Source organism: Agaricus bisporus, assembly GCF_000300575.1.
Source record: "Agaricus bisporus var. bisporus H97 unplaced genomic scaffold AGABI2scaffold_1, whole genome shotgun sequence".
Lineage (NCBI taxonomy): Eukaryota > Fungi > Basidiomycota > Agaricomycetes > Agaricales > Agaricaceae > Agaricus > Agaricus bisporus.
In genome coordinates this window covers 1,368,541-1,392,629 of record NW_006267344.1, presented here as the reverse complement: position 1 = coordinate 1,392,629, position 24,089 = coordinate 1,368,541, and the positions used below count along the sequence as shown (strand labels likewise).

The window sequence follows — 24,089 nt, the reverse complement described above, 5'->3', positions numbered from 1 at the left end:
TTCTATTTATTGGTGTATTTCTTATATAGGATTTTCCCATAATCATTTGCGATGGCTTCTCTTTCTAGCCACTTTTTCAGGTTCAGTGCATTCGATGCACTTGTGATCATGATAGGTTGGCAATTCAACTCGATCATCTGACATGTGCTGATAAGTAGCCCGTATCGCCATACATATGCCAAAGATTCCACCTATGAATAACCGAGTCGCGACACGACCCCCGATAATCCCTATAAATCCGAGGATTTTACTGGATAGGTTTTGGGCCCCCGGTCGGTATGCCGGTGGCATGGAAGCTCAGGCCCTAGGCTGGGTCCACAATATATCAGTGACGATTATATTATTATAGCCCTCTCCAGTATTCCTTCCGGCCACATACCGTCACCGAATTTGACTTTTCGCTGGGCTTTGACATCTACTATATCAGTTTGGTAGTTGAAATGTGGTATAGCTGCGAACTATCTAAGAAAGATATTAGTTAGTGGATAAATATCGAGCTTCTCTACCTGTCGCAGCTCTATCGAATTTGACGAAATTTTGAGCACTTTCAGACGCCGGATATTACAAATCGGACAGATTCTGCGGAATTCGGCTCTTACGTCGGGTGCTTTCCGGACAGAACTCCTAAAATCGGGCTCGGAACAAAAAATCCCAAAATGGCCGATTTTCGGACCCGGCTTTATAGGGATTATAGGAATTATCGGGGGTCCTGCCGCCGTATATCTCCGATTTAATAGCTAATTAGTAATTATACTAAGGAGAAGAAAGAAGAGGCATATTCTCCAGGTGATTGCTTGTTTTGTAATATGCATCAGGAGGAACGAGTCCCGAAGGAGCACAGAAGGGCCGTCTGGGACAGATATAGCGTCTTATATCCAATGACGAGTCCATCATCAATCACGGGCTGCCGTTTTTCGTCTGTCGATAGTAGCCCTCACATTCGTGGCGATTCGCTACACAGGCGGCGTCCTTGACTGAATACAGAGAGGGAGTTTTTTTGAACCTTTGAAGCCTTCCGTTCCCCCAAGAAGTGGCACGAACATCAAAGGGATACGCGCACTCATGTATTCTGAGAAACGGCAATCAAGATCTCGTACACGAGGAGTATCTGCTCCGGCCTTTCAACCATTCGAAGCCGTTGTTCCCTTAAAAAGTCAATCTCTACGGCAACCAAATCCCAGGCCAATGCTACAGGAAAAGCATCCAAGGGAGATGGAGAGATGACAGATGGAGGTGTCGGATTCACAGCAGGCGGTAGAAACTTAGTTTGCCGAAGGAGGGAGGAAAGGGCGATGAAGGTACCGGTCCTACCAATACCTGCGGAGCATCCTACTATCATTGGAGGGTCCGGATCGATCTGGGAAGTAGGTGCTGCCATAGATGGATAGTTGCACAAAGATGTATCTCTGTTGGTTCTATCCACGAGCTTCAAAAAGGCCAGCAGACTATCCCGATCTTTGTCTTCGGGAACACCGTGGTCGGGCCACGCCGTGTACATCAAATGCTGGAAGATGTATTGTTTATCGTCGCCGTCATAGCGAATATTCTCTCCGGCACCTATGTTGGCTGTGGAGGAATCAATAGGCCTGATGGCGACAGTGCTTTGGATGCACTGGGCATCTTCATGGCTGCGAGTTTGTAAAAGTGTAACCTTGAGTGGTAGGAGAGGGAGGCCTTGCTCGGGGGGTATGACGATGGATTCACCGACTTGAGAAGGAAAATACACATGAGCCTTGGTTCTGCCCATCTCTACATTTCTCGTGAGTTGCACAACTGTCCGTATGTAACTGGTATCATGGGGTAACGACGCATGGGGCTTTGTGACTGGTTGCATGATTAGGCTGAAAAAGGCGTGTGCAGTCGTAGGTAATGGTGCTTGTGTCGCTATCCACCACTTGTGCCCGCAACGTTCTAACACCCAATTAGCATTTAGGTACCGGTCCCCAGAGTCACTGTGGACGATGGCTCGAGTGCGATCATATGGTACGATATCACGATATCGATTGTATTGAACATTACGTTGGATGTTGGCTGCAACAACGGAATAATGATCAGATGAAGCTTTGCCAGGGGAAGGGGGTGAGATCTGGGCCTGGTATCTGAAGTTGTCGCGTTGTGACTCGCGTTCTGCGAGCGTTTTGAGAACGAGGTCAATATTGGACACTGAGTAGGCTCTGCTGAGCCACGGGGGAAGGCTGGGTGGCATTGAGAGTCAAGATGAAGAAGGTTCCCACGATCCTCTGCTCCGCGGTCATGACGAGTGAGCTTGTGTCCTTGATTACCCAGATCAAGTGAGTCTGCGTCTGCAACCCGCTGAGCATCAGTTGAGTGTTTCCCCAGAGTCAGCTCGACGCTTGACAAGTCAGTGGGCAAGAAACACCTCGTTGACGGTAGCCCAGAAACCTGTTGGACGTCGCAACAGGTCAGCGGTTCAAAGTGGCCATCCTGCAGAGCTGACTAGGACTACAGGGCCTGCCGCAGTTCATCCAGCTGAGCTTTGAGAAGGCAGTGGTACCTAAGCGTATATCTATTGTTTTCCAAGGGGGTTTCGTGGGTACTAGTTGTACAGTGCTAGTCCCTCTGCCATCAGGCGAATGGCAAAATATCACCAACATCTATCCTGACGATGTAAACCGACGGCAGGCATTCGACCTCCATCCCATCGGTTCCGAGTCGACGGGGATCACGACGATCAAGCTTTTGTTTGAAGAGAGCTCAGATTTTTTTGGGAGAGTAACTATATATGATCTTAATATAGAGGGCTTAGTCGTGGCATAACATCTCGAATGATAGATAGCATGTATACGGATTATAGCAATTAGTTCCAAAGTCAATAACACCCGTCATCTACACTTTGTGTTTTAGTTTAGTCTCAAGGATTTTGGCTTGCCGCCTCTGGTGCTTTTTGATTCTGAGCCCTGGTTGCCGATCGGTGGCGGCAATCCGCTTAAACTTGTCCTTGACATCTAGGAACTTGCCTCCTACGTCGCGAATTTCAACAGGTGGTCGACCCGATATGTTCAATGTTCGGAACTTCCTCCTTGGAGAGCGGAGGTGCTTGATGTGCTTGAACCGTGGCATTAGCAGCGGGTGCGTTGACTTCTGGCGGTCTTCAACTTTGACTAGTTTTTGTGCAAGATTCCTTGCATGTTCAAGTGAAGCAGGAACAATTGGTTCCTGTGCGCATCAAAATTGAATCAAACTGAACCTCTGGGGACAAACCAAACTTACTCTGCCATTTTCGGGAACCGATTCCCAATAGTGCTGTTGGTATCTCTGACGCTGAGCATCACGATTCTCGTCTTGCTCTAGACTATCAGCTTCTGTAACGTTCCACCGTGAGGCATCTTCTTGTAACCGGCTTAACCGGCGTTGTGTTACGCCTAGAAGTTTCTCCATACCCTTCTGAAAGCCATATTGTATCTGTTTATTCTGCGAAATGTAAGCTACTGAAGCAATACGAAAGAGGATAAAAGGATGCAGGGAGATTCAGATGGGGTTGAAACGGTTATAACCATGTCCTGAGTGATGTAAGGCACCACAGAGGTCTTCCGAAGCGCGAATGATGATCAAGTCTCATCATAACCGAGAAAGTATGGAGATCTGACGCTTACCTCCTGTAAACCGAGATGATAATTTCGAGAGGCGCTCAATAACACTTTGACATATGAGCTAAAAGATGAGTTACCTATACAGAAGCAATAATCAGTATATGTCATCATAACAAGTAGAACATCAGGTCAGCATTTGTAGAATTGTAACCACCACTGTCTTAAAGACTAATCGAATAATTTCTTTTTGGCTCATCAAGAAGGCAAGCACGGCAAAAACAAATACCAACCTTATACCATGAGTGCTCCAAGCCTTTCAAGCGTAGAATAGCATCGACACGCTTGAAAGCCAAAGTATATCGTATAGCCAGTTTCCGAACGCTATTCTCCACCGGATCTGTCATGAACTGATTGTAAATCTCCTGACGGATAGCGTCAGAAATAGGTGGAGGAGGCCTAAAGCTAGGGTTCATCGGGAAAGGCTGAGAACAAAGCTTCTGAGCGCGTATAACATAAAAAGGTGCCACGGCTACATACCACATCGCCACCCAGCCAGTTGTTAGGTTGTGCATACTTGTATTGAGCACCAATAGTCGACAGAAATCGTTTGTACGAAAGACCTCGCGACCCATCTCCTGCGACGTCTTCCTCCAAGTCGTTTTCTGGGTCATGCGGGGAGGTTGCACTTGCGGCCTCTAGTTCAGCCTCTTCCTCAGGGGTTGGTGGCTCCGGGGTTAGAGCTGACCGGCGAGTTGAAGTTGTAGAGACGCTGCGATGAGCAGGTAAGAGGCATACGCGTCGAGAGGAGCGCAGAGCGGGGGAAAAGGCGAAAGACCGTCGGAGCAGAGAGACTAGCATTTATGTCGTCGCTAGATCATGTGCGCCGAAAATTTGAAGGCGCGTCTGCCCGGTCACGTGCCAGCCTGCCCATGCCCGTCCAACGCGAGCTCTTTGCGCTCCTCAAAGCCTTTGCTTCTCTCCAGGCCCCGAAATCACTCGTCTGGCCCGAAAACATTTCTGTTGCAACGATTCACGACTTCCTGCTCCACTCAGTCCTTTTGAACCCCCATTTCACTTCTTATCCGCCATCTGCTCAGCACCGCAAGAGCTTTTGGAAATGGGCCATCGAAAATATGGAACGAGAGATATCGCGGTCGCCATCGGAGGCATGAAATTTTTACTTACACGTTATCGTTAGGCAGTAACCTCCATACAGGCCGATGATCTTGAGATCGATGAAAGGATATATGAGTGTTATTTAGGCCTGTTGCCTCTGTCTGGGCCGTATGTCTTTGACATTCGCAAGATCCGTGTCCTAATGTGCATCTTGCGCAGTGCACCTGGGTCTTCAAATGCAGATAGCCGTCAACAAATTTGTGACCGTGGATTGCCTGTTAACCAGCGTCCACCTCGAGAATCATACCTTACACATTACTGGCAGTCAGCAGACCGGGACCCATGTCCAAATGATACTCAACAACTAGATGACGTCTCTCGGTATCAGACATTCACTTTGCTAGAGTCTCAAAACTTGATTGAGGGTGGTACAACTGGTTTGCGAACGTGGCCAGCCAGTTTCCGTCTCGCTCGCTACCTCTCACAACATACAGGTGGGCAAACCTCTGGAATTTACTTTGTCACGACAAGCTAGACTCGGAACAGAGATAGTAGCTCATAAGCGAGTCCTTGAGCTTGGATCTGGCGTTGGCTTTTTAGGCGCTCTCATCGCAACTTTACAAATTCAGCAATTGGCAGCTTCTTCCAGGGATCTCCACCCTGGTTCATTGTACCTGACGGATATCAATGACGAGGTCCTTACTCGCTGCCAGAATAACATCCGCCTTGATTGCAGTGGGTGTGAAGTTAAATAATTCTCCCAGTCGCGTTCTAATCAGATGCGACAGACTTGTCATCGACCCACCCTGACATTCACGTCCGAACCCTGGATTGGTGCATTTCGCTCGATTGTGAGCAACGGAATGTTTTGGTTTCATTCATAGAGAATGAAGTCAAACCAGACATTGTCGTGGGAGCGGATCTTGTATGTTCATTTGGCTTTTGTGCTATCATGTTGATTATGCTGAAATCACTGCCCAAGGTCTTTGACCCCTTCTTAATTCCAGCTCTGGTGGGTGTTCTCAGCCTGGTTCTATCAGGGCCAGCCCGTAGCGCAAAAAGGCACGCTTTCATAGCTTTGACCAATCGCAATCCAACCACCATGAATTCTTTTGTGGACAGTGTCAAAGGTGTGTTAGATAGATATCGTTTCGACTTCCACTTATATTCTGATCTCAGATGCGGGCCTTGAAATTGTAGAGTTCTCATCAAGTATTTTGGACCCATACGACGAATTTGCCGGGGAGGAAAATGTATATTTATTCCGTGTTACTGCATAATATCAAACATCTGCATCAATAGGTACCCCAGATATTAATTAATTCCAAGCTCTTATCTCCTGCACCTTGTACATGGTAAAGTATTATGGAATCTTTTCTACGGCTTCGTAGAGATAACTTAGCTGTATGTTGTGAAACTTCACAGGAGTGCAACAAAACTAGGTCAAGCGCCAGTTTTAGCATTTGTTGTCCTCAGAGATTCCACAATCCATCGTTTCCTTCTGAGAATTCCGTCCCCCAAATTGTTTGCATTACCTCTCGCAATGCCCATGACCCTCACCTGACGCCCCAATTCTGGCGAATCATCAATCTCACCCTCTTCTCCCCGCTCTTCTTCAACAACTTCATCTTCCTTCAAATCGATATTTCCATCGAATACTTCGTCTGGTCTTGCATCATTCTTGCCACTGAATGCGCTAGAGAAGAAATTAATAGGACTAGTGATTGCGGTTGTTATTAATTCAGATGCGTCATCAATAATCGTCCGTGGTTTACGCAGAGGTTGAGAGACCAGAAAGTAAGCCTTGTTATGCGCAGGATTAGCCGGACTTGAACGCATGATAGATCTATCACTGGAAATAGTCATGCTGGGCGACATGGGCGGGGGTGGCACTGAATAGGTCGGGTCATATTCAAAGTGAACAGTGATTTCGCCAGTTCCGGAATTGTAATGGAATGTGGGTAATGGATGAGAATAAGCGTTCGGGAAGGGATAAGAAATAGGGCGGCGGTGACGTAGGACTAAGCGGTCATCTACGCTGTGATGAGAAGACAAGCCGCCATGAAGAGCATTTCAAGCTTACTTACCCTCTACGTCGATCGCGTGTCCTGATGACCTTGAACAAAGAGCCCCCGAGGTGTCGATAAAATACACTTGATTATTTGCATTTGGATCTCTGAAACCTGAATGTGCGATGGTCAATCATGTCGATGTGTGCGGTCGAAAAAAGACAAACTCTCGACCAACGACGACTCTTTCTCTGGCCATAGCAAGACATCCGCCCCGTCCTCGATTGAGTCGTCACTGACATCCAGAACACGGTCTGAGGCAGCAGAGCGAATGACAAAATACCCAAGGGGGAAACCGTATGTGCCTGTGTCTTTCATGATGTGGGCTATTACAGAGGAAGAAAGATAGATAACTTATTTTGGTTAATGGCGTCTATCGTGGTAACTGGTGACCTCTCCTGCGTGACACAGCCTCCAAAACATGGCATTATTAAATTGTATACAGGGGATGGTGCTGCGGCTTGTGTATTAATTCAATCCCGACAGCAACTATTACAAAATTCCTCCTCCATCTCAATGGCGATAATGGATCAAACAAAGAAGAAAAAGGAGGAAAAACAATGTAGTCGATAATATCAAAAGCTTTGGCAAAAGAATGGGGGAACGATAGGAAACATCATTGAACTGCGCCGACGTGCGGCATGAAAAGAATGTGCTCAGGTATCACTTACTCTGAAGTTTTGATGCAGAAATGTTTCGCAAGACAAACTAGCGCCAAGGCAACTCGGAATTTGGGGCATTACTCGGCAACGACGAGCCCACCCATAGCACGTTGTACATCCCGCATATTGTCAACCGCTCCATTTGGACCATTGTTACCATTACTGCCATGAACTCGCTGTCCGAAACTAGGATGTCGGACACCAAGAGCATGACCCAGCATTCGTTTGCCGGGATCACCGATGCGTGGACCACCAGACGACTCAGAACTCGACGCCTGCAAACTCGTAGTTAGGATCGCGGGGTCCGACGGGGTGCTTGATCCAGCTACAGCCTCACCCAATGAAGAGCTGATAAGACTGTTTAGCGTAGGATGCGACGGCAGAGAAGGTAATGTCGGCGAAGGTTCTCTGTCTCGCCCATTAGGGTGCTCCGGTATAGCGATGTTACTGCTGTTGCTTGTACTCGCATTTAAACCGCGAAAGCTGGGATTGCCAGCGCCTGATAGGCTACGGGCATTTGGGAAAACAGATATGGATGCAGACCGGGCAGTGTGAGAGCGAGAAGCACTGGAGCTGTGCTGTCCTCGAGAATTTACGGTGTGGATAATGGCTTGAGCATCAAGGCCATCATACGGACGGATAGACATGGCTTGGCCGCTGGAAGGGGCGAGAGCTGGTGGTGGGAAAGCAAGAGTTTGGAGATATGCGCGTTTAGCTGAGGATAGAAAACATGGCATGTAAACAGCATGCTCAGGGTCAAATTAATGAAGACAATGCACTAACCGACGACGGGATCCTGGAACACGATGAGAAGGCTGGTGTCGTCCTTCCACTTGATCTTGAAGCCACCGTTTTGATTCTCAAATTCGGCGAATGCATTCTGGATGTCTTTCGTCTTGAGCTCCTTTGGGAAACCGGTGAGATAGAGGATGCGAGTGACGGATGCAGAAAGACCGGAGAGATTGGCGGCCATGGATAAATTTGAGGTTTGAATTGAATAGGATATATGCTGAGGGCGACTGTGAAGCGAAGGGAAGGAGAACAAAATACGAGGGATAAGGCGGTAGTAGTAAGAAACAAAGATTGACTTTGCGTCACAGTCACTATTCTCACGGACCTCGTCACTGGTGAAGCCATGTGACTTCGGACAAGAACTTAGAATGACGGTTTTGAATTTGATGTTGATTTACCCCCGCCTTTATGCACAGTTGGGACTCTGCTGATCACTTGTTGCCCACTTAATTCCGATAGAAATTATGCCAAGCTATGTTGAAGACAGAAGTATACCGTGAGTCGAAAGCGTGGCTTCCCGGTGGAGTCGCTCGATCTGGGATTCAGCCCAGGAGCATTACAACGGGGACACTGCACCATTGCGACAGAACTTCCACGCCACGTTAGTGAGAATCGAAAAATTGTACATTGTCTACAACACGCTACTTTGTACAATGAAAAAAGATTAATGCAGTCGTTACAGCTTGTCGTAATAAGTGTCGAGAGGAGGAACGTCAGGCTATGAAAATCGTGTCAGTTCATGTTGCATTCGTTCAATGACATCAACGTACCTTGAGACCTTTCCTTACACGGATTGACTTCACGAGTTCTTCCATCTTACTGCCTTTCTCGAGAGGATCTCCGTTCATCTGCTCCCAGTGGTCAAAGACGGACTGAGGGAATGCTTGTCCCGCGGTGTGCGACCGCAGTTCTCCGTTGAAACCGAAGGACTCGCCGACAGGCAGATAAGCTTTGACGGTGAACATGGGTGTTCCCGGGCGCTGTTCTTCGCTGAAGACCTGTCCACGACGCTTGTTCAAGACACTGTAGATACCACCGATAGCATTCTCCGGGCATTGGATCTCAACTAGACGATAATCAGGATTCGAGTGAGTAGCACACGAAATGAACAAACGGACCAAGGAAGACAGGTTCCTGGAGAGTAGGTGAGGCCACCAGAGCTGCAGCATAGCAACAGCGACGCATTGTAGGAATTATCTGTCCTCCACCACGGTGAATAGCATCGGTGTGTAGCTGTGATACTCCAATTAGAAGTTGCAGAGACTCGAACGGAATCTTACGTACAGTGACATCGAGGATGTTATAGCGAATTCCACGCATGTTTTCTTCACAAAGAACACCTTCTTTTGTTGCCCACTGGAAGGCGGCGACGCAGGAATCCTTGATTTCGTTGAGGTATTGCACACCCTTTGTAACATCAACGAGCAAGTTAGGACCAGTGGTATCGGGACCGAAACACCAAATCTTCCTGGCTTCGGTAACATCCCATCCAAATTCATCAGCTAGAACACGAGCTCGGGCCTTGAAATCGTCACGAGCATTGACTTTACCGTCCTCGATTCCCTTGGTGACCGCTTCATCAAGAGGCAAAGCTTTGGCAAAGAGACGATTGTGCTTGTTTTGCGATTTCGAAAGAGCGACAATAGTGGACTCGGCTTTGACAGTTTCACGATAAGGAACAACAGGATCAGAGATCTTGAGAGGAACTCCAGCGTGATCATCTTGAAGGTCCTGCGAAGACATAAACTCAGCAGACGCTCACTGATAAATACGACAAAAATCATACTTTTAGACAAATTTCAAGATGCAGTTCACCAGCTCCGGCAACGATGTGCTCGCCGGTCTCAGCTATGTAAGCCTGGACACAGGGGTCAGATTTCGAAAGACGTTTGAGACCTTCTACGAGTTTGGGGAGATCGGCGGCATTCTTGACCTCGACGGCAACTTGCACGACAGGAGAGACGGAGAATTTCATGACCTTCATGTTATGAGCGGTCTCAGATGTGGTGAGGGTACCACTTTTGAGTAAAAATTGGTCAATACCAACGAGACCGACAATGTTGCCGGCAGGGCAATCCTCGATAGGTTCGATGTATCGACCCATCATAAGAACGGTACGTTGGATGGACTTGACGAAAAGATCGTCTTTTTTCCCCGGCAGGTAGTTTGGCCCTTGAATACGTACTTTTGGGCCAGCCTTGACGGTACCGGAGAAAACACGACCGAAGGCGTAGAAACGTCCCTTGTCGGATGTCGGCACCATTTTGGAGACATAGAGTACGAGTGGTGCTTTAGGATCACAATCCCTGATACCGATGGCGGATTCATCATCCATAGGGCCCTCGTAGAGGGTCTCGACTCGATAGCGCTGAGCAGTCTTGGGAGAGGGAAGGTTAATGACAATCATCTCTAGCAGGGAGTCACCAGCAGGAAGGAATTTGCGCATGATGACCTTGAGTAGAGCCTTGCCCTCGAGTTCGCGCTCTTCAACAGCCAACTTGATGTCAAGTTTCTCGCACATGCTAGTCGTAGCATCTTTCTTGAAATTCATGACGGCATCGAAAATCCTGAAGATCGGGTCGAGCACGAACTGGTTGAAAGCGCGCTCGAGAGGTTTGCCGTCAGCGTCAGTACCGTTGGTCGTCCATTTGCGAGTTTTGGGGTTGAAGTAGTTGTCGCCCCAAAGCTTGACCATCATCTTATCCTTATCGACACCAAATTTCTTGGCATAGCGGTTGGAGAACTGACGAAGAGTAAAGCCCCAGCCGTGAAGACCTGAACCGAAGGCAACGGTACCCTTATCGGGATAGACCTGCACATCGCCGAGAGCTTCATCGTGATATGTTGAGATAATGACGTTGACTGATTCGATGGTACGCTGGAATGACTGGTAGAGAGATTCCTTGTCTACTTGAAGTTCGAGAAGAGCACGGTCAACCTTGTTGATGATGACAACGGGCTTTATACGTTCTGTCAAGGCCTGACGAAGGACGGTCTCCGTTTGTACACAGACACCCTCAACACAGTCGACGACGACGAGAGCGCCATCGGTTACACGAAGTGCTGCTGTGACTTCAGAGGAGAAGTCGACATGTCCTGGAGAATCGATCAAGTTGATCAAGAATTCGTTTCCTAAATCCGGAAATTAGCTATGCGCTGCCGGAAGGTTAAAAACGAAGCTCTTCATGCGGACTGACCCTCAGTCTTCTGTTGGATACTGGTAATCTCTTCCTTATCGACTTCAAAATACATGGAGATGGCTGTTGATTTAATGGTGATACCACGCTCCTTTTCATCTTCTCGCGTATCGGTAAATCGCATATCGCCGGCCTTTGCGGAGGCAATGATACCAGCCTTGGAGACCAGAGAGTCCGTGAGAGTCGACTTTCCGTGATCGACTGCATAATCTTCAGAACACCGGATCGCATGAAAAAGATGAGCAAAACCTCACCATGAGCGATGACACTCATGTTACGGATGTTGGTCGACCGGTCCATAAGACCACGAATCTGATCTAGTCAGCATATGGCAGATCGTGTAAGTTCAAGTTGGCAACGATGAGCTGAGAGATTGGATTAGACTGACCGACTGTGAAATTTCTATAGCGGTCGATAGCGACATCAGTTAGAGTGTTCAAGGGTGCCTGAGACTGATTTAAACGTACACCATGGTGAAAGTCTTCTACTTATGACAGGGGGAGGAGTAGGGATGTCAATCTCGCGGAGAAGATTGCTTTTAACAGCGGGGTGCAAGCACTTCACTGCAGAAGACGAAGTTTTGCGTCTGCAAATTCTTGTCTTATCGATTACTAGGCTTTTTAGGGCCGGCATCATCATGCATACCACGTGACTGTCCCGATCGCTGCGGCCTCCAAGTTTGAATCGACATCGAGTCGTTGGGTTGAGTCGAGTCACTCTAAATCTTTGTCTGGAGTCATAGCGAGTGCAACTGAGTAGAGTCAGACCCTTCCAAGTCAACCTACGCATTGGGGGCTGCAAAATCACCCCAACATATCGTCACTCCTCCACGAGTGTGGCGCACCTAACCTCTGGTCAACGAGCATGTTCACATGTTGACTCACTGCTCCGTCAGGTAGGATACAGGACGACGGAAGCGTAATGATTTTGGGAAACATTGGTTTCATCAAGTGTTCTGACACGATGCTGGAGAACCCGACGGACCCGACAGTGACGAGAAACTGATATTGCCGGCCGGGGACCCCAACATATGGGCCAGTTCCTCCTACCGCAACCACCGCTCGTCATGATGACAGACGCCCTTGGGACATACAATAATGAGGTTGGTAGACCATTGTTGAGACATAAAATGGGCAGCCAGTATATGGAGCGGATATTCATGAACTACACGTAAATTAGGAACGTGTGAGAAAAAGACAAATCAATATTCCCACGCGTGAATTGTTGCTGCTTCGGCTGCCAACCGTCTTTGTAGTGTGTTTTCTTCCAGCTATGCCTCCCCGTGGAAGCGAAGGTCTCGACTTTACGCCAATTCTCACTCACTATTTTTTTCTCTGCACTTCTGTTTTTGCGATAGTCAGTACCTCTGCTCTGTCTTCGTCGGCATGCTCATCGAGTCTCCCAGGCCGCCTGGTTCATCGCATTTATATCTCAAGCTTTCGTTGAAGCTCGTATGTCCCTCAGTTTATCATTTCGTCTTTTTAAACGTCTCCATCTACTGCAGATTTTTCCGCTGGCACACTCTGGTTTGCCATTTTCCTTCAACTATTTCTCATCCTCGGCATCCTCTACACCCTCGCAACGGATGCAGTTTCACTACATCGATTCCAAATATCAGTATTCGGCGCTGTCGCCATCGCATTCTCAGTCGAAGGGGTTCAATTTAATGGACCTAGTCCCGCGCATAAGGCCATGTCGACCGGCTGGCTCATCCTTAGTATGGTTAATATCCTTTGGGTCCTATACTTCACATCCGAGGAGGAATCCCTTATATTCCACATCCTGAATTCAATGGGCAACGGAGGCCTCACTCCTCCTTCTCGCCGTCGACGAACACGCACGCAATCTTCCATGCAGCACATGGGGGGAGGAAATGGCTACGCAGGACCGTACGCCACAGGTGGAGGCATCGGCTCACAGGACGTCCCTTACGATACCAAAGTCGGGAGCGGTTATGGTGGCACTGCATTGCGCAGTCAGAATAGTTTTGTTGGGAGTATGGATGGCACAAGCAAAAGCATCACTGCGGGGACTGCGGGACCAGGAAGCATCAACAACATCCCTTCTGCTAATGTCGGCTCTGCTGGAGGAGGAGACAACGGGCCGCACTCACCGCTAATGGCTGGCGTTGGCGCCGGTGGTTCCCATGGAACAAATTCTACTGTGGAGCCTCAAGCACCACCAGCAGATAGCTTCGCTTACAAGGCTCGTGCACTATATGGCTGTGCGTTTTCTTGTTCTATTCTTGCTTGTCGAGCGGCGAGACGCTTATCTACAACCCTGACTTACTAGATACGGCAAACCCTGATGATCCCAATGAAATCTCCTTCGCTAAGGGTGAAGTGCTAGACATTATAGACAAAAATGGGAAATGGTGGCAAGCGAAGAAGGCTGATGGGTCTGTGGGAAGTAAGTTCAATTTCCATGCGAAATGGCTGATGGTCAACTCATAAATCTTTTAGTCGCACCTTCCAACTACCTTTCGCTCATCTAAATTTCCTCTCTCTCTCTCTCATACCTGTGACCTAATGTACGCTATGGCTTCTTCCCCGTGAAGCGAGGGCCTTGTCTCAACATGAACTTCTTTTGGTTATGATGACAAGTCTATCATTCGCTCTTGCGCACTGCGGAAATGACTTTTATGATCCTTTATCTAATAAAGTCGACTAGACTGCCTCGAGGGAACGGTTGTTGTACTTAACTTCTTGCGAACTTTTAATCCTTTTCGTCTTGCACTTTATCTGTCTAATACCCTCTTGATGTTATATCTGATACCGCTGCATGTAAATGAACATTATTATACATTTTGACGGTTGTAGTCGTCGTGATTACTGTACATACAGTCTAGGCGTCCGAATTCCCTGGTCACTGAGGTCGAGCTGAAGGTCCCTTTTCGCCTGCCAATGCTAGATAGATAAGTCTAAGGAATGCTGTTTCATATTTATGTACTTAAGTATTGACACATTTGCTTTGAGATCAGATCCGGATATGTGGTAACTACAAGATAAAGACAAACCGCTGTTTCCTACATCGTCAACGCCGTCTCCCACCTCCGCCCCCAAGAATTACAAGCTTTGTATTCTTCTTCTTGCCACCACCACTCCTCTGTTGTTGCAACTCATGCCAAGCCGCATCCATATCCCATTCATCCTCTTTCTTTTCTCTTGGCTTATCTTGTCCACGATTATCATTGACAGGCGTTGAAGGCGAATGCAGCGCCGACGCAAAGCTCTTGGTGCCCCATGCGCCTGAGTTCTGTCGGGGCAGTGACGATGAATTCTCTAATTCCGAAGTGGACGACGAGGAGTGGTCCACAATTTCCTGAATTGCAATTGCTTCTGGTCGAGAGCTAGAATAGACCAGAGACGACGCCCAATGCTTCTCTCTCTCCCTCTCTCGTTCCTCCGCCCTCGCCTTTGCCTTGTCATCCTTCTTTCCTTTCTCTTTCCTCCGTAGAATCCGGGATTTCAGCAACGACTCAAAATTCTTGAGTGAGTCAGCACCCACGACATCTTCTAGGTCGGCTTCTACGAATACAACATCGGCACCCTCTGGTAGATGCGCAAGATATTTACAGCGTTTCCGTAGGTTGTCGTCAATTGTACTCTCCGAGTAGCCCTCAACTTTCACAGTGATAGTGCCGGGGAATGCGGGATAGGTGCCAAAATGCGAGAGCAATATTCGGATATCGAGTGGATGGAGGTAGATCGGTAAGCCAGACGCAGCCTGATAGTAGTAATACGTCTGGGTATTTGGTGGCGGCGGATTGACGTTGCGTCGTTGTTTGGGGTGATTGCGAGGTTGTAGGCGTGCCGAGACCTCGCGAGGGGTATCCGTCTCGAATTCGGCGGGTGTAGATGGTGCGGACGAATGGGTGCTTGGTGATTTGATAGCAAGAAAATCCACCGGTACTTCTTCCTGAGGTACTTTGCGTGCAAGTTGCTCATTTTTTCTCCTCATTTGATGGAAAGCCGTTCGCTCCTCGAGATCAGTTTTATCCCTGATAGCCTTTTCAACCTTGGCCTTCAAAGCAGGAGTATCTAGAGCCGCCGCCGCTGCGATCTGAAGACGCACTCTAGTTTCGGCCGCATCAATGAAACAGGTTCCTAGGTCGTCGTCGAAGCTTGCGAGCGTCCGACGCTCGGAAGCCAATTGATCCAAATCACCAGTGAGATCCGAGATGAGATGTGCCGGCGTGGCGAGCATGAATTTAGCGAAACTGTAGACATCGGGGAGAAAGTGGAACGGGGCCTGGTGGGGCGGCAGCAGATCAGAAGGCCATGTATGCGAACGGGGTAGAGCTAGTGTAGTTATTTGCGGCCGCTGTATAAGGCGCATACTCAGAGACGATCCCAGGGCAGGCATACTCTCAAAGGTGTTATCAATGACGGACGAAGACGATGAGGGTACTGGCGGAGAATCCACGACATTATCAGAGTCATGGACGAGCCCATCGAACCACTTGACAGACTTGAGCTGGCGTTCGGTGACCGAGTCAAAGCAGATTGGGCAGCGGACCCATTTATTGTCTGAAGTGCTCAGGTAATGGAGGATGCACGAGAAACAGAAGATCTAGATAGGGGCGAATCATAAGGATAAGTAGGAGAAATACGATAGGGGACTTACATGGCCACACTTGGTCATACGAGGGGCGGTAGGGGGAGATAGGCAAATAGGGCAGGCAGTCTGATTATCGTCCTGAGAGAACGAGGGGGAAGCAAACGTCAGGACCGGCGACCGGGGTATGATGACCTGCAGTATGTCCTGCCACTGGAAGAAACTAGCACAGGGGATGAACAAGGGGGGTCAAGAGACGTAGTGTGAGATACGTGCATGTCTGGATCTGCGAAATGGGCGGTGTAGTCGCCGTTGGGGTTCATGACGAACCGATACTGGGCATTGACGAAGCCTGGGGGGTGCTGAGGGTGAGCAAAGAGAGAAAAACGACGGGGAGCTCACGTTCTTTGTTCCAGATGCCATGGCTGTTTCCTGTCTTTCTGGCCCTGCGGGGGAGGGAGGAAAGCGGCCGAGACTGTCTAGGAGGGAGGGAGAAGTTGAGGAGATGGTTCAGATTGGATGCAGCAGGCTTGGCCGTGCGGTGGGAGGGCAGGCCAGACATGGGACCATGGGGAGGGATTCCCGCCAGAGCACACTCGACCCACAGCCAACCTGACGGCCAATGACCACGTGCGCCGTTCCGCCATGAACAGAAACCCCGCAGAGGCCTACCGTGAGTCCCATCTACCTCGCACAGGGCCCCAGCTCATCCAACCCAGGCAAGGCCCAGCGCAAGAAGGAGCTCAGAAAGGCATTTGTTTTTCTTTTCTTGAAAAACCACACATCTCACCTTTCCGCAGAACAAGGCCGACCGCACGAAATCCCGCGACTTTGCTCTCGTCAAAAAAGACACAACCGGTCCGTGTCTGTCCTCGCTACGACATCATAACCTGACCTCCTCCACCAGACCTCGAAGAAGAGATCGAGCAGCTCGAGGCCTCCAACAGCGACAATGCCAGGCTGTCCAATCTCAAGGCCGAATTGGAAAAGATCAACACGAAAAAGGAAGAATACGTCCAGGAACACCCAGAGCAGCGCAATCTTGTGTACCGCAGACGCAGGAAACAGGAGGCTACAGAAACAACTGTGCCTGAACAGGCACCTCCGAAGAGGAATGTGTTTAACAAAAAAGGCCTGCCCCGCCATCCCGAGCGTAGTATCTACTATGACCCTGTCATGAATCCGTACGGCGTCCCTCCCCCTGGCATGCCCTATCTCGAGCGCGGTCAGTATTTCCCTCAGTATCAAGGCCTGAGATATTAAACTCTTCCCCAGCGCTTCGTCCAGATGAAATAGACAGTGATGCAGGTTTGTTGTATGCTTCTTTTTCCAACTCTTTGTCCTGATTCCCGTCCCAGAAGGTGACGATGCTGCTCTTCCACAAGACGATCTTCCTCCAGGCTATGAATTGGTTAACAGTGATGATGAAATATTCATGCCCGAAGGCCCCCATCCAAATGATGACGGTTCGTCAATTTATGACTTTACCACTACAGATATATATACATGTTCTCTCACAGATCCGTCGTTGCTCACTCCTGCTCCCGTACCTCCCCCACCACCTCCTCCATTCCCACCTACTGGCTTCCCCGCTGGCACTATTCCACCACCACCACCACCACCGCCTACTGGCTTCCCCACCGGCACTATTCCACCACCTCCGCCTCCGCCTTTTGGTTTTAATCCGGCTGCAGCCAATTATCTACCTCCTGGAGCACTTCCACCCGGCGTTGCCTATGCTCCACCATTTCCTCCGCATTTACCACCCCCACCTCCGGGCTTCTTCCCTCGTAATCAGTCGTCATCGTCCATGCAAGACCCGCTTTCATCCGTACCACATACCACCTATCAGCAACACCGCGCGAATCAAAACGTCTCGCAGTCTTCTTTACCATCACACCCGTCCCTTCCCTCCAGGCCTACAGCCGCGGCGGAACTCGCCAATGCGACAGTTATAGCTGCGCCACAGTTGCGAGACTTCAAAAAGGAAGCCACTGCGTTCATGCCTAGTTCTTTGAAACGGAAAAAGCCTACGCAAAGTGCCGGGCCCACCTCTACAGTCGATGCTGCCCCGTCTTTGGATACAACCGATTACAAAGGCGAAGACGGCGAAGAAGGCTCTACGGCCTCGGAGGCTCGGCCAGATCTCGTCGGTATGCTCAAGAATCAGTTTGGTTCCGCCGCCGCCCCAGCGACTGGTGTGAAGACGGTGGAAACCAAAAAGCCTGATGATTACGCGAATTTCATGGATGAAATGAGTGATATATTGTGATCTCGGTTAATTCTCGCATTATATTTTTATCGGAGACCACATGTTTATATATATCCCTTCGAATGTGAGATGGTATTCCCTTAATTATTGCAGACAAGCCAGAATGGCACCATCTGACTGATGCATAGTCCAACATAAATTCGTAGTTCACAAGTGGCTCCACTTTCGCCGCTCACGTCTCATTCCCCTCACCTGCTTGGCGTGTCCAAGGGTCGATAAAACTTAAAAGTCGAAGCTCGGCGCTAACGCCGCATACGACTCACCTACTTCCATGGCTCGTAATGGCACAGAGACAGTTCTCCTCCAACCCCGCCAATACGCTCGGTATCCCGGAAAACTACTATTACTGCCCCTCTTGCCTGTTCGGGCGCCTGTGAAGCCACTGCCAATAGAAATATGGAGGGATATTTTCTTCTTTGCGGCGGCGGGCAGCGGTTCGGAGGCTACAGCTTGGCCCCTGTCATACTTAATGATATGCAAGTCTCTCAAGGTAATGTTGACCACCTATTCCTCAATGACAATAATTGAAAACCGTTTTGAAGGACATCGCACAACCCAGTCTCTATTCCCGAGTTACCTTTCACTCCATCGAGACTCTCGATAAATTCTACCGTCGTCTTTTCACTTCAGACCAGAACTGGGATTCTATACGAAGGATTCCTTATTCAACTCCTGGACGCTGGGTCCAAGTAATCGACATGTCCAATCTCAGAACGAAACAAGTGCTTCAACTCGATTCGATTCTCACTCACCTTTTCCCACTCATACCATTCCTCCAACGATTCTCTATAAACCCATCCATCACGTTGAGCCGTCGCGCTGTTCTATCCCTGGCTCAACGTGAAGGTGCTATCAATCTACGTAGCCTTGAAGGACTCCAGTACACCAGTCCTATATCTCCAACTCCAGATGAGGATCCCTTCGTTCAACTTCTTCGCCACTGTCCAAACATCGAGGAATTGGATATCACAGGCCAAGGCATGGACCAAACAGATCTCGAACTCACAGATGATGACCTTCATTCACTCACACTCGACACCAACTCCTTCACACCTCTCAATCTACCCAAATTACGAACACTAACTCTCCTCTCAACGCATCATTCACCACTCATGCTAGCACTCCTCCACTCACCACTACCAGCCCTCACGAAACTGACATTGACACCTTACGATGATATACCCTTCCCAATATCTCTCTCATCTCAATTTATTGTTACTCATGGACTCAATCTGCGATCTCTACTCCTGTACACTCCGAAATCCTGGCCCACGCGGCTCCACCCTTCTCCAACTGATCTCCTTTCATCCTGTCCAAAGCTAAGGCATCTATCTTTGGAAAAACCCTTACCTCAACTGGAATCATTCGAAACGCATCCACTTCAACTCTTGTCCATTCCCCGTCCCAGTCTAGACTTTTGGTCTACATTGGAAAGACTGTTTCCTAGACTTCCCCATCTACATGTACTACGTGCGCGGGATGTGAAGAAATTGCAGAAGGGATTATCTTCCAGAGCTCAAGAGGCAGGTCTCCAAGGCGAAGTACAAGTATGGAAACGACGTTTACTTCGGCGAGGTGTCCGTGTCCTCGATACTGAATGGAATGAGTTCGACTGATTTACTTTTTTTTTTTCTTTAAAAAAATATGGAATTTTATGTACTGATGTAACACCTTTCCCCCCACTCATTCCGCCATCACTGTATTTTGTATTCGAAATAAACACCAACCTTTTCACATACACAATTGAGGTCAAGATGAAAGATCGACTAACCGTGTGCATCAAATGAAAGGAAAGAATGGATGTGGGCAGAAAGATAAAAGTGCTAAAATAGAAGGAGAGCCGCCTACCGCTGCTTGTCCTGGTGCCTATCCGCATACGTATAATGCAAAAAGGTAGGAAAACACACACGGAGAGGCGTTCATGCACGATGTGAAATGAAAGAGATGAGCTTGGGTTTCAAAAAATAAGGCGAAGTGAAAGAACATAGGGGACGGACTGGTAAGGCCACGTCTTCTTCCAAGTCTGTGAGATATAGTAATTGAGAACAGCCTTCCTCGTACACAAAACAATATACAGACATTCAAATTCGCTACAAGAAATCTTCAGCTCTGGCGCGCTTTTTGCCGCGAGGCTCATCGGCATTTGCTGAAGTAGTCACTGGCGCTGCGTCAGTCGTCTTGACAAAATAATACTTGGAATGGATAGCTCTATGCTCTTCCTATATAAGATAGACTGGTGAATAAATCATAGTATAGAGAGAGGAGAGATGCGTACTGGAGAGAAGTTTGGATCAGACCATTTTAGCTCAGTCGGTTTTTTGAATTCAGGAAGTGTCTGTGCGAGAGCGGGATTGGGTAAAGTCAGCGTAGGAGGTTTCGATTGACCTTGGCTCTGTGTCGCAGGATTTGAACTTGGTGCCGGACCGGGTGGTGTGTTCGCGCCTGGTATAGCAGTTCCCCCGAAAGGTGGGGGGGATATAGTGGATGGAGATGTCGTCTGAAGCGTGGCGGGAACAAAATTAGGTGGAGGCGGTGGTGACGCACCGGGGACACCAGGCGGGGGAGTGAACCCGGGAGGAGGGAAACCAGGAGGGGGTGTTGCTCCCGGAGGAAAGAAGGGGGGAAATGGCGGCCTTACGCCGGGTGGGAATGGCATAGGAGCACCGGGGGGGAAACCGGGGGGGAATGGGAAACCAGGGGGCGGAGGTCTATATGATAAAATGATGAGCCGCCAGGTGGATAAAAAGCTTTACTGTGAACTTACCCTGGAGGCATCCCGGGAGCAAAAGGTGGGAAATGAGGTGGTTGACCAGGCATACCGGGTGGAGGGGATGCACCAGCAGGGAAGGGGACGGGAGGAGTTACACCGTGAGGAGGAGGCATAGGGACGGGAGGGGCTGCATAGGTTTGTGACGGAGCGCCGTAGACGACTGCGCCAGAGGGCGTCTCGGGCGTTGAGGTCGTGGAAGGTTCAGGATTGTTAAGACCCATCAGGGCTTTATGTGCCTCTAGCTGTGCCTTGAGTTCTTCTTCTGACATCGGCCTATTCTCAATCTTGGGACGTTTGGCTTGCGGTTGAGAGATTGAGCCAGCAGCAAGGCCAAGCTCAATTTCCTTTCTACGTTTGTAGTCTGCGACATCCGGGGCGGGAATACCTTCCATACCAAATATTTCTACTTCGTAACCATCGCGACCTGGAAGGGCATTTTCAATCCGAGGGAGACTAGGAATGTATGTGAGTGGGAAGATGGGTACTGGGAGAAAAAGTAACTAACTTGTCCGGCTCCAATTTATGAACCTGCTGGATGTGAACGGCAAGACCACCAGCAGTGTTAAGCCTACGAGGACACATGCCGCACTTGAAATGCTTTGCTTTCTGGTGCTGCATAAGTACTGCACTTGGTGAGGAAAGAGGGAGCCATGAGCAATAAAAAGAGTACCTTTTTCGTCTTCGAACTCGCGCTCGCAGTACCAGCACCATGGTCGGAGAACCTAAGGAGATGAGACGCGGTGCGGGCGGTGGTAGGGAAAGCGCATACCTGCTTATTCTTTTTCTTTCCCATTGTCGATGTTGTGAGCAAAGAGCACAGCCGCACGTGAGCCGCACTGTCATGGGCAACTTCCCACGCACTCTACACGCGTTACAGCACGTAATTACAAGTTAGCTGTAAGCTTCTTATCTAGCTTTGTGAGCTCCTCGTCGACCTCCTGCTTGAGATCATGGTTCCATACTGGCTCCCATATTCCTGCTAACTCACGCCGCGCCCACTCCGCATCGCATCCCGGTTTTCCAAAGCCATCGAATATCCTGCCTGCACGAGCACTTGCTTCCAAAACCATGTTGGCACGACGCGGTCGCAGCTTATCATAAACCGAGAGGATCGTCTGCCTGTACGTCAGCACCGTTTTAGCATTTGGAAAACGTGGAACTTGCATCAAGATTCGACCTTTGAGTGCTTGGGTGGGCCAGCAGGCGAAAAAGGACATAGACATCTTCAAATCCTTGCCCGACGCCTGCTCCAAGGTGTGGTTGCATTGCATGTGCCTGCACATTTGATCAGACTTGTGACCATAGAGTGATAGAAGGGCCAGAGTGACATACGGCATCTCCTACGAGAACAATTCTCCCAGACACATAGCTGGTGAGAAGCGGGTTGACCGAATGAATGTACCACTTGCTCGTGCCATCCAGGTGACCTATGATAATTTTTGCATCGCCGCCCATATCTTCGTAGGTAGTCGCCATCTCGGATCGGGGAACATTCTCAACCCAAGGCCCCTCTCGAGGCGGACTCATTGGTTGTGAATAATTGCTTGCGAATAAAACGACGTTGATCTTTTGCAAGTTATATCCTGGAATAGGCTTAATCGATGGATGTAAAGCCAACCTTATCGGTTCCACTCAAGGGAAATGTGATTATATGCTGCCAGCGTCGTTTGTCAGCCATTTTTAACCAGCTGAAGATTGATAGCGTTGAAAGACCTTATCTTGTCCCATCCAGCAAAGGGGCATCCCGTTCACGTTTGTCGTAACTCCTGCCTTGACTAAGGTATTGTGAGGTACCAATCCGCGATATGCGACGGTATTGGCAAAAACCAAGTTATTAGAAGGAGAATTGCCGACAAGAGAGCGACGAATATTGCTCTTGACTCCATCCGCACCTATTACAAGTTCGGTTTCGTGGGTGCTTCCATCCTCAAAGTGTAGCTTGTAACTTCCGGATACCAGAGAGGATACAAGCGTGCACTTCTTATTGAGATGTAGATGACGCGGATCGAGCAAAGGAAGTAATGCTTCCAGAAATGCAGGCCTATATATCCCGAGACCATATTGCCCGAAATATTTTGAATACTTTAGATAAATCAGGGCCGGGAACAGCAGAGGTTACAGCGACCACGCACATCATAGATGATTTCGTGTTGACCAGGACCTGAAACGAAAATGAAGCTCCGCAGAGTTGGTTCCTTTGTGTCCGATTTCCCCATCACAGCTTCCAACACCCCGAGTCCTTCAAGTGCCCTAATAGCGTTGGGACCTGGAATGAATGCTTTCGTCTATTTTTGACACTGTTTGATACAAGTCCACCTACCCAATCCGACGCCAGCTCCCACTGCACCAAATGCAGGCTTGGTTGAAACAATAGTCAGCTGCAAATGCCATTGAAATACCACAGATTGCATACGGCGGCTTCAAAAACATCTGCTCGAATTCCCTTTGCAGCGAGGCCAACAGCACTGCAGATCAGCAGTCATTCATTCTCGATATCGGCCATGAATAGATGGACAATATGTACCATGCTATTCCACACATTCCACCGCCTACTATTGCGACGCGGAAATCCTTCGTTGATTCCATGATGGTGTGTCAAACAGGTGACAGGCTAAATGGTCTAGATATGACCTATCTTTATGGGAAAACATACAGTATCTAAATGGGAGAAGTATGAATATTGTTTTCACGCTCCACAAGCTTTTGGTCACTTGGTCAGGCCAGGTGCAATGGAATAACTATATCCGGAGACAGCCGGTTCATGGTTAATACCACATCAAATATCAAACCCTGTACTTATATTATCAAAAATCGACTTATGTCGTCGACTCTCCTTTTCTCGAGTTTTGAAGTCACACGCCAAGCATTTTACAGGACAGCACTTTCTTACGCCATCGTTAATATCAAGCCAATACTCCCCGGACGTACGGAAATTCATTGTCTTCTCACACACTACCGATAATTACACTGTTCGTCGCAGATGTGCTTGTTGTACCCACGCGCCCCGTGTCCAGGCTCGCGGACTTAAATGGTAGATATGATCTACCAAAGAGACCTCTCGGATTGACTTTCTTTCTCTCACAGCGGCAGAGTTGACTTCGCT

At 48.9% G+C, this 24,089-nt stretch overlaps 14 protein-coding genes across 14 annotated transcripts; 6 read left to right on the top strand and 8 right to left on the bottom strand.

Moving 5' to 3' along the window:
• Window positions 1-103: 103 nt before the first annotated feature.
• Window positions 104-382, top strand: AGABI2DRAFT_189536 (hypothetical protein). Its single transcript, XM_006454201.1, has one exon. The coding sequence runs from the start codon at window positions 176-178 to the stop codon at window positions 347-349; it is 174 nt and encodes a 57-aa protein (XP_006454264.1). The 5' UTR covers window positions 104-175; the 3' UTR covers window positions 350-382.
• A 661-nt stretch (window positions 383-1,043) lies between these two features.
• Window positions 1,044-2,212, bottom strand: AGABI2DRAFT_197155 (hypothetical protein). Its single transcript, XM_006454200.1, has one exon. It carries the CDS (start codon window positions 2,204-2,206, stop codon window positions 1,061-1,063), a length of 1,146 nt encoding a protein of 381 aa, XP_006454263.1. The 5' UTR covers window positions 2,207-2,212; the 3' UTR covers window positions 1,044-1,060.
• Window positions 2,213-2,244: 32 nt separating this feature from the next.
• On the top strand, window positions 2,245-3,177 carry AGABI2DRAFT_189535 (hypothetical protein). Its single transcript, XM_006454199.1, has 3 exons — window positions 2,245-2,291; window positions 2,341-2,422; window positions 2,470-3,177. Exons 1-3 carry the CDS (start codon window positions 2,254-2,256, stop codon window positions 2,776-2,778), a joined length of 429 nt encoding a protein of 142 aa, XP_006454262.1. The 5' UTR covers window positions 2,245-2,253; the 3' UTR covers window positions 2,779-3,177.
• Window positions 3,178-3,841: 664 nt separating this feature from the next.
• On the bottom strand, window positions 3,842-4,024 carry AGABI2DRAFT_56953 (hypothetical protein; the record flags this gene model as incomplete). Its single annotated transcript, XM_006454198.1, has 1 exon — window positions 3,842-4,024. A coding segment is annotated over one exon (183 nt), but the record flags the coding sequence as incomplete, so codon positions are not given.
• A 456-nt stretch (window positions 4,025-4,480) lies between these two features.
• On the top strand, window positions 4,481-5,859 carry AGABI2DRAFT_60819 (hypothetical protein; the record flags this gene model as incomplete). Its single annotated transcript, XM_006454197.1, has 5 exons — window positions 4,481-4,704; window positions 4,887-5,161; window positions 5,214-5,402; window positions 5,456-5,592; window positions 5,650-5,859. 5 exons carry the CDS (start codon window positions 4,481-4,483, stop codon window positions 5,857-5,859), a joined length of 1,035 nt encoding a protein of 344 aa, XP_006454260.1.
• Window positions 5,860-5,906: 47 nt separating this feature from the next.
• Window positions 5,907-7,063, bottom strand: AGABI2DRAFT_189534 (hypothetical protein). Its single transcript, XM_006454196.1, has 3 exons — window positions 6,904-7,063; window positions 6,755-6,850; window positions 5,907-6,700 (listed from the first exon to the last, which is right to left on the bottom strand). Exons 1-3 carry the CDS (start codon window positions 7,052-7,054, stop codon window positions 6,111-6,113), a joined length of 837 nt encoding a protein of 278 aa, XP_006454259.1. The 5' UTR covers window positions 7,055-7,063; the 3' UTR covers window positions 5,907-6,110.
• Window positions 7,064-7,475: 412 nt separating this feature from the next.
• Window positions 7,476-8,371, bottom strand: AGABI2DRAFT_62318 (hypothetical protein; the record flags this gene model as incomplete). The annotated part of the gene is made up of 2 exons (XM_006454195.1): window positions 7,476-8,113; window positions 8,182-8,371. The coding sequence occupies 2 exons, from the start codon at window positions 8,369-8,371 to the stop codon at window positions 7,476-7,478; spliced, it is 828 nt and encodes a 275-aa protein (XP_006454258.1).
• Window positions 8,372-8,648: 277 nt separating this feature from the next.
• Window positions 8,649-11,954, bottom strand: AGABI2DRAFT_189532 (hypothetical protein). The gene is made up of 9 exons (XM_006454194.1): window positions 11,855-11,954; window positions 11,776-11,789; window positions 11,642-11,704; window positions 11,388-11,588; window positions 9,977-11,322; window positions 9,475-9,921; window positions 9,309-9,423; window positions 8,961-9,256; window positions 8,649-8,908 (listed from the first exon to the last, which is right to left on the bottom strand). Exons 1-9 carry the CDS (start codon window positions 11,857-11,859, stop codon window positions 8,867-8,869), a joined length of 2,529 nt encoding a protein of 842 aa, XP_006454257.1. The 5' UTR covers window positions 11,860-11,954; the 3' UTR covers window positions 8,649-8,866.
• Window positions 11,955-12,656: 702 nt separating this feature from the next.
• On the top strand, window positions 12,657-13,911 carry AGABI2DRAFT_197139 (hypothetical protein). The gene is made up of 5 exons (XM_006454193.1): window positions 12,657-12,743; window positions 12,793-12,838; window positions 12,892-13,611; window positions 13,680-13,796; window positions 13,850-13,911. The coding sequence occupies exons 1-5, from the start codon at window positions 12,660-12,662 to the stop codon at window positions 13,879-13,881; spliced, it is 999 nt and encodes a 332-aa protein (XP_006454256.1). The 5' UTR covers window positions 12,657-12,659; the 3' UTR covers window positions 13,882-13,911.
• A 258-nt stretch (window positions 13,912-14,169) lies between these two features.
• On the bottom strand, window positions 14,170-16,654 carry AGABI2DRAFT_197138 (hypothetical protein). The gene is made up of 4 exons (XM_006454192.1): window positions 16,347-16,654; window positions 16,203-16,296; window positions 16,014-16,167; window positions 14,170-15,959 (listed from the first exon to the last, which is right to left on the bottom strand). Exons 1-4 carry the CDS (start codon window positions 16,504-16,506, stop codon window positions 14,421-14,423), a joined length of 1,947 nt encoding a protein of 648 aa, XP_006454255.1. The 5' UTR covers window positions 16,507-16,654; the 3' UTR covers window positions 14,170-14,420.
• AGABI2DRAFT_114009 (hypothetical protein) lies at window positions 16,590-18,216 on the top strand (the record flags this gene model as incomplete). The annotated part of the gene is made up of 7 exons (XM_006454191.1): window positions 16,590-16,617; window positions 16,664-16,701; window positions 16,745-16,802; window positions 16,852-17,169; window positions 17,220-17,252; window positions 17,303-17,410; window positions 17,465-18,216. The coding sequence occupies 7 exons, from the start codon at window positions 16,590-16,592 to the stop codon at window positions 18,214-18,216; spliced, it is 1,335 nt and encodes a 444-aa protein (XP_006454254.1).
• Window positions 18,217-18,407: 191 nt separating this feature from the next.
• Window positions 18,408-19,957, top strand: AGABI2DRAFT_182230 (hypothetical protein). Its single transcript, XM_006454190.1, has 2 exons — window positions 18,408-18,706; window positions 18,759-19,957. The coding sequence occupies exons 1-2, from the start codon at window positions 18,488-18,490 to the stop codon at window positions 19,830-19,832; spliced, it is 1,293 nt and encodes a 430-aa protein (XP_006454253.1). The 5' UTR covers window positions 18,408-18,487; the 3' UTR covers window positions 19,833-19,957.
• On the bottom strand, window positions 19,918-21,786 carry AGABI2DRAFT_189528 (hypothetical protein). Its single transcript, XM_006454189.1, has 7 exons — window positions 21,756-21,786; window positions 21,657-21,708; window positions 21,492-21,609; window positions 20,981-21,439; window positions 20,492-20,924; window positions 20,296-20,435; window positions 19,918-20,239 (listed from the first exon to the last, which is right to left on the bottom strand). The coding sequence occupies exons 1-6, from the start codon at window positions 21,777-21,779 to the stop codon at window positions 20,307-20,309; spliced, it is 1,215 nt and encodes a 404-aa protein (XP_006454252.1). The 5' UTR covers window positions 21,780-21,786; the 3' UTR covers window positions 19,918-20,239; window positions 20,296-20,306.
• Window position 21,787: 1 nt separating this feature from the next.
• AGABI2DRAFT_214062 (hypothetical protein) lies at window positions 21,788-23,589 on the bottom strand. Its single transcript, XM_006454188.1, has 9 exons — window positions 23,511-23,589; window positions 23,400-23,451; window positions 23,307-23,343; window positions 23,119-23,252; window positions 22,700-23,068; window positions 22,605-22,640; window positions 22,319-22,552; window positions 22,140-22,261; window positions 21,788-22,105 (listed from the first exon to the last, which is right to left on the bottom strand). Exons 1-9 carry the CDS (start codon window positions 23,570-23,572, stop codon window positions 21,871-21,873), a joined length of 1,281 nt encoding a protein of 426 aa, XP_006454251.1. The 5' UTR covers window positions 23,573-23,589; the 3' UTR covers window positions 21,788-21,870.
• Window positions 23,590-24,089: the final 500 nt, after the last annotated feature.